At 44.6% G+C, this 14,403-nt stretch overlaps 1 protein-coding gene across 1 annotated transcript in view; it reads right to left on the bottom strand.

Moving 5' to 3' along the window:
* The window catches only part of crocc2 (ciliary rootlet coiled-coil, rootletin family member 2), a gene marked incomplete at both ends in the record, with an annotated part of 87,515 nt that overhangs the window by 59,357 nt on the left and 13,755 nt on the right, over positions 1-14,403 (bottom strand). The window contains 1 exon segment of the mRNA XM_084308395.1: positions 12,585-12,700. Coding sequence (XP_084164521.1) covers positions 12,585-12,700 — 116 coding nt within the window.

Here is a 14,403-nt window from a genome sequence, read left to right as displayed (position 1 = left end):
TCCGGAGAGATGATAGGGGGCGGTATTTTCCCTGTTCGAGCTCAGATATATCCCCAATGGTAATGTGAGGCTAGATTGATGAAAAATGAATGGAAATCGATAATAAAAAAAATAACGATTAAATAACGAGATTTCTCGTTTTTGGCACTCAACGCATGGCATGAACTAACGAGATTTCTCGTGGCTGGCACTCAAAGTGTTAAGGATCTTCTGACTCACTTTGAACTTCCTTAGGCGCCTAAGGAAGTAGAGGCGCTACCGTGCCTTCTTCACTACACTGTCAATGTGTGTGGTCCTCGGATATGTGGACTCCGAGGTACTTAAAACGGTTCACTCTCTCGACCGGTGCCCCGTCGATGCTGAGGGGGCTGTAGTCCCTGGCCCCCGACCTCCTAAAGTCCACAATGATCTCTTTCGTTTGGCTGACGTTCAGGGAGAGGCTGTTCTCCCGGCACCACAGCGCCAGGTTCTCTACCTCTCCCAGGTAGGCCCTCTCGTCGTTTGCAGAGATCAGACCCACCACCACTGTGTCGTCAGCAAACTTGATAATTGTGTTGCTGTTCCGCTGTGCCACACAGTCATGTGTGTACAGCAAGTAGAGTAGAGGGCTCAGAACACAGCCCTGGGGGGCACCTGTGTTGAGAGTGATGGATGATGAGGTGCAGTTGCCTGCTCTCACCACCTGGGGTCTTCCTGTCAGGAAGTCCAAGACCCACTGGCAGATGTCGTAGTTCAAGCCCAGGTCTCTGAGCTTGACTACGAGCTTGGAGGGGACTATGGTATTGAATGCTGAACTGTAAATAAATAGCATTCTCACATAGTTCCCCTGCCTCTTGTCCAGGTGTGATGCTGCTGTGTGCAGCACATGGGCTATGGCGTCCTCCGTGGACTTGTTGGGGCGATATGCAAATTGCAGGGGGTCCAAGGTGTTGGGAAGGGAGGAACAGATGTAGCCCTTCACTAGCTTCTCAAAGCACTTCATGGCTATGGAGGTGAGAGCTACAGGGCAATAGTCGTTGAGGCAAGCAGGCATGGATTTTCTGGGTACAGGGATAATAATGGTGGACTTTTTCAGACAGGTGGAGATGACAGACTGTTCTAAGGACAGGTTGAATATGTCAGTGAATAACGGGGCCAGTTGGTCGGCACAGACTTTTAGGACACGACTGGGGATACCGTCCGGTCCTGCTGCCTTCCTGGTATTCACTTTCTTAAAGGTCCTCCTCACCTCATGTTCTGTTATCCTGAACACTGAGTCTCCATCGGCAGTGGCTCTACTCTCCATTGCAGTGGCCTGTAGGCTATTATTTACAGCCTCAAACCGTGCATAGAAGGTATTGAGTTAGTTTGCCAGGGAGATATCATTATTCAGCATGGGGGGGGGGTGCCTTTGTAATCTGTCATCGTTCTGAGGCCCTGCCAAATACCTCTGGAATCAGCCTGTTCAAACTGAAGTTCCACCTTATCCCTGTATTGCTTTTTTGCCTCTATTACTGTCCTCCTTACGTTGTTTCTCGCCTCCTTGTGCTCGTCCATGTTGCCTGTCACAAGCTCGGCGTTATAGGCTGAGGTGTGCGCATTCAGAGCCTCACGGACGGATTTGTCTACCCAAAGCTTTTGGTTCTTCTACCAGAGTACCAACAGAGTCCAGCACTGTGTAATCAATTATGTTATCTGTGTTTTCACGGAACATGCTCCAGTCTGTGCAATCAAGTGCCGCTTGTAGAGTGTTCCCTGAGTCCACAGACCAACGCTTCACTTCTCGCGTTACCACGGGAACGCGCTTGAGACTCTGTTTATAATAATAATATAATAATAATGCAGGACCTCTTTAGGGGGTCTTTAATCGGCATGCAACGAACTGGACATGCAATTGGAGCGGCACATACACACACGGGATACACACACACACATGCATTGTCTTTTCTCAGTCGTCGATGCGATAGAGTCTCTGCGCCTAACCCATCCCGTCGTCCTTCCCCCCATGGGCAGCCGGGAGCAGATAGGGCGTCAACGTGAGCCACGCCCCGGGGACCAATCCAAGTGCTCCTGTCCGTCTTCGTCAAGGACGCCACAGCGTTAGCGATCTGTTGTTGTGCATGTTTTTCCATTGGGTTTATCTTATCGGGGGGAAACCCTTGTGAGCACGGGGAGAACATGCAAACTCCACACAGAAAGGCCTGGGAGATACCCCACCTGGGTACCTGGCATCATGGAAACCTGGTCCCCAAACAGGAATCGAACCCTGGACCGTCTTGCTGTGAGGCGACAGTGTTAACCACTACACCACCGTGCCGCATACGTGCCGTTTGTACTTTGGTATAAGAAAGATGGCGTCGTGATCAGATTTACCAAAGGGGCTAAGAGCCTGTGATTCATACCCGTCCTTAAATTGCAGGCGAGACACTACAGGTGAATAGGGTAAACATTTATACTAATAGATATCACAATGAAACTTCCCCAGTTGATTACTTATATTAAGACAAGACTTTTTTGTATAACAAGTTTTCTGAAATTGTATGTTTAAATATGCAAATGAGGCATGATCTACTTAAATATGCACTAATTTGCATATAATTCCAGGACATAAATCTGAACATTGGATAAAGCCATTTTCAAACGTATAGTTTCATTTTGTTGACATATTAGAGCCAAAGGTTATTACAGAGGGGATTTTGGATATCTCTTTTTATCACTCCATAAATCAGAAAATACTCCATTCAGTAAATTTTTATGGTAAAATTCCATATTTCGCCATGTTTTTAGGAATAAAATGTGATATAAATCAGGGTATGAATGCGATTTCAACAAACCCTTCTGTAAATACCTTCAGAACATAGATATGGATAGAACTGGAAGGTTTGGTGTATGTGAGTACTACTGAAGTGGAGATTTCTGGCTCAGAGTATGAGGAAAAACTCATAAAACTCATTTTTGGGAAAACGCCTTCAAAGTTCTGTATTGTAAAATGCCATACTTTTTTTTTTAAACAGATATTTACAAACACAATACTTAATCAAACCATTAGTAATTGACAACCTATATTTGCCTATTGACCTGGGGTGTCTCGCCTTAAATTGCGAATAACAGTGGTCTAATATATTCTCGCATCTGGTAATCAATCTCTCTCTCTCTCTCTCTCTCTCCTCTCTCTCTCTCTCTCTCTCTCTCTCTCTCTCTCTTATGGCAATAACAACTATACCGTAATTACAACTATAGGCGTAGACCAGGGTGTAACCCCTGGTCATCAAGAGAGAGGGGAGATGAGGATGATGCGTTGGTGCTGATGGGGAGTGAAGATGAGCTGGAGGACTGATCATACAGTATATACCCCACACACACAAACGCTGTGTTTAAGTTATTAAATCATAATAATTGTCCAAATCTCTTTCACAAGTACATTTCGGACAAGTAAGTTTAGCTTTCTGACAAGTAAAATATCTGAGCCACTTGTCCGAAGGCTCAAAAAGTTAATGTTAAGCCCTGCTAGCCCTGCTGACATTTAACAAGGAGTGGAAAACACTGTTTGATGTTCTCGTTTAAAGCCAGGTAACACAAGGAGCCTAGAGAGTTGAGCAGGCTTTAACCCTTTCACTACCACACTACAGAAGGTTACCACACTACAGTGCAAGTCCTGTGCAAATCAGCTGGCCCCGGTGTTTACAACCATATTCAATCTATCCCTGGCTGAGTCCGTGGTCCCTGCCTGCTTCAAGGTGTCCACTATAATCCCTGTACCAAAAAACTCCTCCCCAGCAGGCGTAAATTACTACAGACTGGTGGCACTCACCTCTGTGGTCATGAAATGCTTTGAGAGGCTGGTCAAGGACCACATCTGTGCCTCTCTCCCTAGTACCATGGACCCACTGCAGTTTGCATATAGGACAAACAGGTCCACTGGCGACGCCGTCTCCCAAGTACTACACAACACCCTATCTCACCTTGACAGTCAGAAGGGGGGCTATGTGAGATTGCTGTTCATTGACTATAGTTCAGCTTTCAACACCATAGTCCCCACCAGACTGGTTGACAAGCTGATCGATCTGGGTCTGAGCTCCGCCATGAGCGCCTGGATCCTGGACTTTCTAAGTGACAGGCCCCAGGCGGTCAGGGTGGGGGGTCATACCTCCAGCACAATCACCCTAAGTATCGGGTCCCCCCAGGGATGCGTTCTGAGCCCCCTGCTGTATTCACTGTACACACATGACTGTGTGGCCAGGTTCAGCTCCAACTCCATAGTGAAGTTTGCGGATGACACGGTGGTGGTGGGGCTGATCTCTAACAATGACGAGAAGGCCTATCGGGAGGAGGTTGATGAACTGGCACACTGGTGCCGGGATAACAGCCTACTCCTGAACATTGGTAAAACCAAAGAGCTGATCGTGGATTTTAGGAGAATACAGCAGGGGACACACACGCCACTGTGGATAAATGGGGCTATCGTGGACAGGGTGAGCAGTTTCAAGTACCTGGGAGTCCACATCACAGAGGACCTGACATGGTCAACACACATAGATTATGTGGTGAAAAAGGCGAAACAGCGCCTCTATCACCTGAGACAGTTAAGGAAGTTCAGAGTATCGGGGAAGATACTCCACTCCTTCTATTCCGGGGCTGTAGAGAGCATTCTGACTGGAAACATCACTGCCTGGTTTGGAAACAGCACGGCACAGGACAGGAAGGCCCTCCAGAGAGTGGTGCACTCAGCAGAGCATACTACGGGTATTTCACTACCACCCCTGCAGGACTTATACAACAGGAGGTGCAAATCCAGAGCCTGCAGAATAATGAAGGACCCTCACCACCCCAACAACAGCCTGTTCATGCTGTTGCGGTCAGGCAAGCACCTACATACACATGCAACGAGAACAGAGAGGCTTCGGCTCAGCTTCTTCCCCCAGGCCATCAGAACACTGAACACTGATCTCTCCACCCACAAGTACACAATGAGCACACACACACACACACACACACACACACACACACACACACACACACACACACACAACACACATGCTGCAATCGCTTTAAACAAAATGTCACTTAAAACAAAATGGAAAAGTCACTTTAACACTTTGAGCGCCACGCCGTGTTTTCCTTTTTACCCCCTTGAATGCCACGGTCCACTCCCAATGTTAACGTTAATATCGCCTAATCTATGTTTTAAATTATGGCTATGTGTCTAATCTGCCCGTCGCTTATCAAAGAATCATTTTCCAGTCAGTGTTGTCAAGGCAGATTGGTTTTTTATCGCTTCATTTCCGTTTGAGAGCATTTTGAAAAGCACCCGTTTTCAGGTGAAAAACAACATATTCTATGATAATCGCCTTTTACTGGAATATTCCAGAACGTTGATATTTGTCGGCCTATTTATGAATCGTTTTCAAATAAACGCTAGATGATCAATAGTATACGTGCACGCACGCACGTTCGAGCCGCGTGCTGATAATAGCTGCTTTCATTTCCTCATGGATTTTACAGTGAAACAGCTAGAGCACATATCACAAAAAAGCTTACATCTCCTCGAAAACGAGTCTGATTATCCTAACACTGATAACATAGATTCCTTACCTGACATCAGATGGTATCCAAATGGTATATTCCAATTCCTGATCACCATTCGAATATCGATAAGTATATTGATCTAACGTGTATACAGTAGAACTCATGATCGCCGTGGCTCAGAGGATCCAGAATGAACTCTGGTAACTCCGGCTGCATCAGTGGACTGGAAAATGTGGACTGGAATATTTTTTTTCCCCCATCCATTTTCATTGAGTCCATTCCAAAAGGGTGATTTACCATCTGGGAGACGATAGGGGGCGCTTTTTTCACATCTGATCGCCGGCGGCCCCTGGATTTCCAACGGTAGGCTCGGGTGATGCAATATGATTTCAGATCGCTAAAAAAATATAAAATAAAAATTTCCGAGAAAAGCTGTGACGTGGCTTTCAACGTAACTATCGTAAACCCGAGATTAGCCGTGAGTGGCAATCAAAGTGTTAAAGGAATGAAGAATATAAAAGTCACTTTAAAGGATAACTCCACTTTTTTTTTAAATTAGCTTATTTAACATCTTCCCTGGAGTTAGACAAGAAGATGCATACCTTTTTTGTCTCTGTGCGTGCATTTTAGCTTTGGGAATAGACGCTCCGTTAGCATAGCTTAGCTTCATCACTGGAAGTGGGGGAGGACAGTAGCCTTACAGTGCCTTACAGTGTATTGCAAGGTCTGACATTGACCAAACTTGATATGCATGACCTTGGTGGGCTCTAGGTCAACTCCTGAAAAGGGGGTCAATGTCAGACTTTGCAATCAAAAGTTAGGGGGCTAATAACCCTTGCCATAATTTCAGTGCGCCCCTAACTTTTGATTGCAAGGTCTGACATTGACCCCCTTTTCAGGAGTTGACCTAGAGCCAACCAAGGTCATGCATATCAAGTTTGGTCAATGTCAGACCTTGCAATACACTGTAAGGCACTGTAAGGCTACTGTCCTCCCCCACTTCCAGTGATGAAGCTAAGCTATGCTAACGGAGCGTCTATTCCCAAAGCTAAAATGCACGCACAGAGACAAAAAAGGTATGCATCTTCTTGTCTAACTCCAGGGAAGATGTTAAATAAGCTAATTTAAAAAAAAAGTGGAGTTATCCTTTAAGGAAAGAACAGATGTGGTTCTTGAATAGTATAGTTTAGATATAGTAAGTATAGCAGAATGACAGAGTTAAAATTGTATATTGTATAGTAGTGTACACATAGGAACCAGTGCCTTCTCAGGAATTTAGTATGTCTATTTTATCATGCACATCTTATGTCTTCTTATTACCTGTTATTTATGTCTATTTTATTATTGTATTATTGCACAACCGATGCAGGCATGACCACCCGCATTTCACTGTATGCCCTGGTATGTATGTGACAAATAAACCTCTTGAATCTTGAATCTTTACAGACCGTTAACCGTCTGTAGTGTGGTAGTGAAAGGGTTAACCTTCTGTAGTGTGGTAGTGAAAGGGTTAACCCTGTCGTGTGGCAGTGAAAGGGTTAACCTTCTGTATTGTCACAGTGAAAGGGTTAACCCTTTGGTAGTGTGGTAGTGAAAGGGTTAAGGCAGCATTTCTCAAATGGGGGGGGGGGGTATTGCAAAGGGGGTACGTGGGAAGATTTCTTAAAAATGTATTAAAAAAAGACAAAAAGAGAGCAAGCTGTGTCACAGAATCACGACACATAATGGTTTTGTAAAGAAAAATCCATACACTGATTAAATATCGCTAAATCATCCCTTTTTCTGTGATGCTATTTCCCACGTTAGAACAAGAGACGTATAATAGATGGGCTAAAAAACATGAGAGGGGAGGTGAAGAAAGCAGTCAAGGGGTCCTTGGCAGGAGAGATTACTAAGAGGGGGTACACAAGCCAAGAGAGAGAGAAAACTACTGCTTTAATGGAATACTTTCATCAACATACTGGACTGGGATGGGCTTTCGAGCACATTTTCTCTGGAAAGAGACTTTTTTTTTTTTTTTTACAATTTCGTGACAGCTGAGAAAGTCAGAGTTAGCTGGCGCTATTCCATTGGAACTGCAGCATGGATGAATGGGTTTATACAGGCAGGAAAAACAAACTGAAAACAGAGGGAGGGGGGTGTTGGGAGGGGGCAGGGTGAGGAGGACAGTAACACAATCCCTAAAAACAGACTTTATCTGCTCCAACCATGTTTGACTGGGCCTTATGAACAAACCCAGAGGACTTTACGGATCTCACTGGGATCTGGCAAATAGCTTTTTGGTGTCAGAAGTCTCTGGGGTAGGTTCAAACCCCCCCGTAAGAGCTTATCTTTGTCTGCCTGGTGACTGCATTCGCAGTGTTGTGCAGCCAATCCCCTCGAGCGTACAGCCGGTAGGGTACCAATGCGTGGTACGGGCCTGAGAAAGCGCAGGCTGGCAGATGTCCAAAAGCAACACAGAGGGGTTCAGGGTTCAACTCGACGTGTTCTCGCGTCTCAAGAGACTGTGCAGCCCTGAAAACTGGGCCAAGGTTTATCCTGGTTCATCAGCAAATTTCCTGGGTCACCACAGAGATCACAGTGACTTAACATAAAGACAGAGGAGGGCTTTCAGAGCCCAGGTGGGACTTGACACCAGTGTTGCTGGAAAGGTCTTCTGTCAGGTCTTAAGGTCTCGGGGCAAGTGTGGGAGGCGAGGATGGGGGTGGGGGGTAACTATACTCCCAAACTGTCAGGCAACTCTGCGGTGGACCTGCTTTGATTGGCACCTTGACACTATGAGCAATATAGATGATGGTTTCCAGAAGAAGAAAAAAAATCCTTAAGGTTAAACATGATATCTGGCATTGACCCCCTCACACACACTAGGTAAAAAGGCACAATATTGTTTAGCTCAAACTTAGAAACAGCTTTAAAAGTCAGCCTTCTATCCCATTACAGTAACCGAGGACGATATACTGTAATAGGTGGTGACTGGGGAGTGATTAAACACAATTTAAGGACACAAAGTCTTTTTGGCAATGTCTTACACATGTCTTTAATGCTGGCCAACGTATCGGTGCTACAGGCAAGTGAAAACGCAGAGCTGAGGGACAGCGCATGCTACGCCGTCTGTGAACCTCCAGGGAAATGGCCCAGAGCTACACAGAGACACAGTAAAGAATCGTGGAAGAAAATAACATCTTTATGTCCCAAAGTCTGTAATGAATGTGCATGTAGCCTAGTAAACGGTGTACTTGACACGCCGGTATGCAGTACTGTACTGCAACGGCTAATAACCGCTCACAAAACATCAATCCTTATCACAGAGAGACAGGGACAAATTGCTAATGTCAAGAGATTTATTGACTGTAAAAGTTCTGAATGTTTCTTATGGGCCGTTTCCACTTCCTTTATAACTGCCTGTTAATCATATAAGTTATGAGGGGGGACGACTGAGAAACATGTGGCGGATATGAATGTTTTCCAATAGCCCGGGTTATTGTGTACCGTATGTTACTGTAGATAGATACTACTACAGACTGCCGGGTCCTGGCTGGCTGCGTTCTCAGGAGCAGCTGAGGACACTGACTGTCCTAGACGTGGACCTTAAAAGAGGATGACAAATTAAGTGGATCATATGCTGCAGTGATATGTGATCCCTGAGGCCTGAACAGGAGGAGGGAGGAAAGGCTGCGTGTGTGTGTGTGTGTGTGTGTGTGTGTGTGTGTGTGTGTGTGTGTGTGTGTGTGTGTGTGTGTGTGTGTGTGTGTGTGTGTGTGTGTGTGTGTGTGTGTGTGTGCGTGTACGTGTGTGTGTGTGTGTGTGTGTGTGTGTGTGTGTGTGTGTGTGATTCACAATAAGCGTGTAAAGGCTAAAAAGCGAAGAGGAAAGTGTCTTACGAGTCTCTGCGTGCATACCGTAGTCGTAGTCAGTGAAGCCAGCACCACGTTTCTCTAGGGCCGCTGATTTGTACACAGCGTAACCCTCTGAGGTCTGGGCTATTTTTGTATTGCCCCCCCCCCCCCCCCCCTGATTCTGGGCTGCCAAGCAATCACGGTGCTGGGAGCTTTTGGTGGCACTCGACCAATAATACCACGACTTGCATTGTTCCATTGACTTTTGGTGGCACTCACCAATAATACCACGACTTGCATTGTTCCATTGACTTTTGGTGGCACTCACCAATAATACCACGACTTGCATTGTTCCATTGACTTTTGGTGGCACTCACCAATAATATACCACGACATGCATCGTGTTACATGTGTTATTTCCCCTCATTCTACATGACCAAACTACAAGCACAGCTATGGGGAATCTGTCCGCGCTTACCCTGCCCCCTCTCGCCCCTTCACATACATCAGCCAAGGTCCTTTCTGTAGGACCTCTGTTGCCAAATTCTCATTTGTTTATCAAGGTGCAGTGATGTGGAATGATATACAAAATCTAATAGAAACATGTTCCACTTTAAATATATTTAAAAGTAAGCTTAAAAAAGAACTACAGATCCTGTAGTCTATAGTATCCATGTGTATTTGTGTAAAGTCTTTTAAATTTTTTCCCCCAACATTATAATAGTTGTATAATGCTGTATTGTATGTATCTGTGTGTATGAGAGAGGGATATGCGCATGTGTTTGTGCATAATGTGGGGGGGGGGGGGGGGGGTTTGTGTAGTTATCCTATATAGGTTTAAGAGGGGAGGTAGCTTATAAGCCCTTGGGTTTTTTTACCTTTCCTGCACATTTTAACTGTTCTTCTTTTTACTTATTTTATTCCAGAATGTATGTTTGTAAGTGCGAATAACAATAAACAAACAATAAACAAATGTGTGTGTGTGTGAACATCAAGTGTTATAGCTACACACCACGCGTTATTTGTTTTCTGTCTCTTTGGCGTATTTTCACACCTCCAACATATAAACAACATAAATATGCTATATATAAGCCTAGCTAATTAAGTGTTATTTATAGCCTTGGTTTTAAAATAAGCTCCAGGAGTGAAGCAAGTGGGGGGAGTTCATTAGACTTAAGCAACAGAAAGAGGCAGTGTTATCACAAACGGCTGCTTTGTACACTATGAAAAATGAGCTTTTTCTTCCATGGCCCCTGGGGGGGGGGGCCACTGACCTTCACAATTTTCTCCCCAGAACAGCAGCCACTAGGCGGAGAGGGGGAGCGACCACACAGGGGTGGGTCGGGCGGCGGGGGATGGAGGGTTATGAAGGGAGACGGTGGACCTAGGGAGCACAGGGGGTCTGACTCTGCCTGGACAAACCACAAGGAAACCCTTCATGAACCTCCCCTCTTACATACACTTATGTAGACACACGCACGCACACGCACACGCACACACACACACACACACACACACACACACACACACACACACACACACACACACACACACACACACACACACACACACACACACACACACACACACAACATAATGGAAGGTCTGGTAACTCAAAATTTGTAAGCAGTAATTCCACATTTCAATTAAGAGGTCAGAGGAATTACGCAACATAAAATATAAGTTGACACTTGTTACCAATTTACATCATTCATTCATGAAAGTATGTCTGTTCTCTGTTTTTTTTTTTTACTTTCCAATTTTAAACTTCAAACGGAGGTAAATACAGTTACAGGTACATGTGACACAAGCAGCTCCGTGCTCCTCGACGGCGCTGTTTGTTTATTCAGCTCCAAAGGGTTTTCCCTGCTGGAAAAGCTGGTGCTGCACTAATGTTTGCTGTAAGCATATTCCATTTCAAAGCTACGTGATCCCTTCCCAGTCAATGCTCCAGTGTGGCTAACTTTCTTGATCTCGTCCCGAACCAAAACTGTACACAGACCCAATTACCATCCACATTACACACTCCAAATCAGAGAGAGAGAGAGAGAGAGAGAGAGAGAGAGAGAGAGAGAGAGAGAGAGAGAGAGAGAGAGAGAGAGAGAGAGAGAGAGAGAGAGAGAGAGAGAGAGAGGGAGAGCGCTGCACTGGCCGGGCCCCTCACATTATCAGCGACATTTTGCCCATCCAGCCTCACCCGCCGAAACCACCAAGTAGGATTATGAAAAGCCTTTTCCGAAGGAAAAGTGGGAGGCGATAGAAATTGAGATGCAAGTCATCGTAGAGACTGCAAGGTTTCAAAAACAACATAATTATGATGTATGGCATCACGGTTTTCCTACACGTGCAGTTCAACGGCAAAGGGATGTGGGTATGCGGCAGTGGCAAGGGAACAGAATCATCCTGGATGAAATAAAATAAACAACATTCCAGGAGATGGAATCATCCTTTAATTTGTTTTGATCAGAGCTAACCGATTCTATTAGAATAGCACGGCCGATGGACTAATAATATTCCACGTGTCCTTGACAAATTGATGGATTGATGCTCCCATGCAACCTCAGTGGATAGAAAATGGATATTGAAAACGTTGTTATGAAAGCGGACACTGCTCCCTATATGGACGGTGCATGACACTCAGAAAGTTGGAACATTCATCACATGCCCGTGAAATGTTCACCCAAACGATTCCTTTGCCATGGTAACACATCGACTTCCTGAGTGGTCAAGTACTAAACCAAACAGCGATCGCCATGACAATATTATCAAACATTCCGCGGCTGTCTTAAAGGGTAAGTTCACAATTTAGGACGCCTGGCTCTATTTGGTACTTACTGTCCCAACAATCTTGTCAATCAGTGGAGTCCTCTCTCAGCACAGTCCATGCTGTTCTTCATACTAGATAACCACAGCTCTGGCTAAAAAACTAATGGGAAGTCAACAGGGCCAGTGTGCTCCAGTCTGTACCAGCCCTGGGATGAACATTGAAACCTAATTTGGGTACATTGTGGAGTATGTTTCAGTGGAGCTGCGAGCATCTAGTATGAATCAGCATACATGTATTGTGCTGAGAAAGGACTCTTCCCAGTGAGTGGTAGATAGGAAATAGAGCTATGGGTGCAACATTCTGAATGTACCCTTTAAAATGGACCAGCCAAATGATCATTTAAGAATGTGTACTTGCATGGGAATGGCCATTCTATCAATTCAAGTTCTATGCATGCTCCCCCGTGCTTCTCCTACCCTGTCTGTGAGAGTCGCCTGTTTGGCCCACAGCTGATCCCGGTCCAGTCGACCCTGAGTCAGCTGGTCCCTTAGCACTCTGTTTTCCTCCAGCACACTGACCTCAGAGCTGTCACCTGGGGTAAAAAGAGCACATTAGGGAGACGGTTTCGACTTGACAACATAAACATTCTAAATGGACCCACGTTTACTTCCTGTGTATCAATAACTGACAGAAAGTAAACATGGGTCCAAGTTGGTCCCCTAGCAACACGATCCCAGTGAAGCCGTCATTAATAGAGGGGAAACTAGTTTCATATTCAGAGTATTTTACCCTTTCAAGGATGCGTTTTTTGGGGAAATTTTCTCAGAATTATAGACCTAGAATGTTGTTTTCAAAATTCTAAACTCACAAGTGAGATTGTACACATGAAAGGGTTAATAGCCACACAACTAAAGGGCAAATTAATGTGTTATCAGTACATAACGTTTGATCGATACTGTATCTTGTAAACTTGGCTACATAATGAAAGCAAAGACATGGCCTGTGAATTTAAAGGTGCTATATATAGATAACATTCAGCCACTAGGTGTCACACTAGAGCAACAGCATGTAATGTATCCAATGAGGTGCATTCCACATGGAGAAATGGGAAGTAGGGAGGGATAGGGGATACATGCCTGCAACATGTAAACAACATTAATTTTGGACCGGCAATTTTTTTTTTAATTATACATTTATTAATCAATATTTTGGGGAGGGGGTAATACTTTTATTCCCATGTATTATTTAATAAATAAAAAAAAAAAAAACAATACATAAAAAAAACATACATAATGCTATCTATAGCACCTTTAACCCTTTACCGGCCAAGTAACCATTTTTGGCCACTTCCCCATACAATATATTTAGCCAGGTGGGAGAGGGGGGAAATCTTTAATCTATAAAAAAAACTTCTTCCAGCCAATCAGCACAGGTCAGGTATGACACAGCTATTGTCACCATCCCATCTGACCAATCAGGATAGACCCTGGGGATCTGCAACTTCCTTCTTTTCACCACAGCAAAAAAAGAAATGCAAATTTTTGCACCTGCTTCTACTCTTCAAAATCCATTTATTTCCATTATTTAAGTCATGGTGAATTGATAACATTTACTCATTTTTGCAGTTGAACAATCATTGTAAAGGATGGGATAGGTGTTTTTTGCATAGGATTAGTGAAATCAGGATTTGTTGTTACAGTAGCTAAAAAGTGGTGAAGCCATAAACGGTCATATGCCCCTTCAGGTGAAGTGACATAGTGTCCATTTTTAGACATATGCCCGATGCATCTAGTCAGTCACACTTAGGGTATTACTTCTACCATGTAGTGCCATGTAGTACCCTGTAGTACCATGTAGTGCCATGTAGTACCCTGTATTGCCATGTACCCTGTAGTACCTTGCCATGTAGTACCCTGTATTGCCATGTAGTACCCTGTAGTGCCATGTAGTACCATGTAGTACCCTGTAGTCAGGGGCGTAGCTGTAGATTCTCGGCCCCATGAAAGAATGTATTTGGCCCCCAGTGAATCGAGAATATTTTTTTGGCCATTTATTTATTGATGAAAACGCATAATATGGTTTTTACCTATACATTCGGATCAGCAGTTCAGCACCTGGACTGTTGGTGGGTGAGCCTAGTAAAGGATGTCGCATTGCGTTCATCTTCAATGAATGGACCAATGCAATAGTCTACCAAAGCCCCCCTCTCTCTCTATATATCTCACACACACACACACACAAAACCACACCACACACACACATACACACACACACACACACACACTTCAGAACAAA

This window comes from Notolepis coatsorum (assembly GCF_963971535.1).
Source record: "Notolepis coatsorum genome assembly, chromosome: 2".
Lineage (NCBI taxonomy): Eukaryota > Metazoa > Chordata > Actinopteri > Aulopiformes > Paralepididae > Notolepis > Notolepis coatsorum.
The sequence above is the reverse complement of the archived record's forward strand: the minus strand, read 5'-3'. Positions and strand labels throughout refer to the sequence as shown.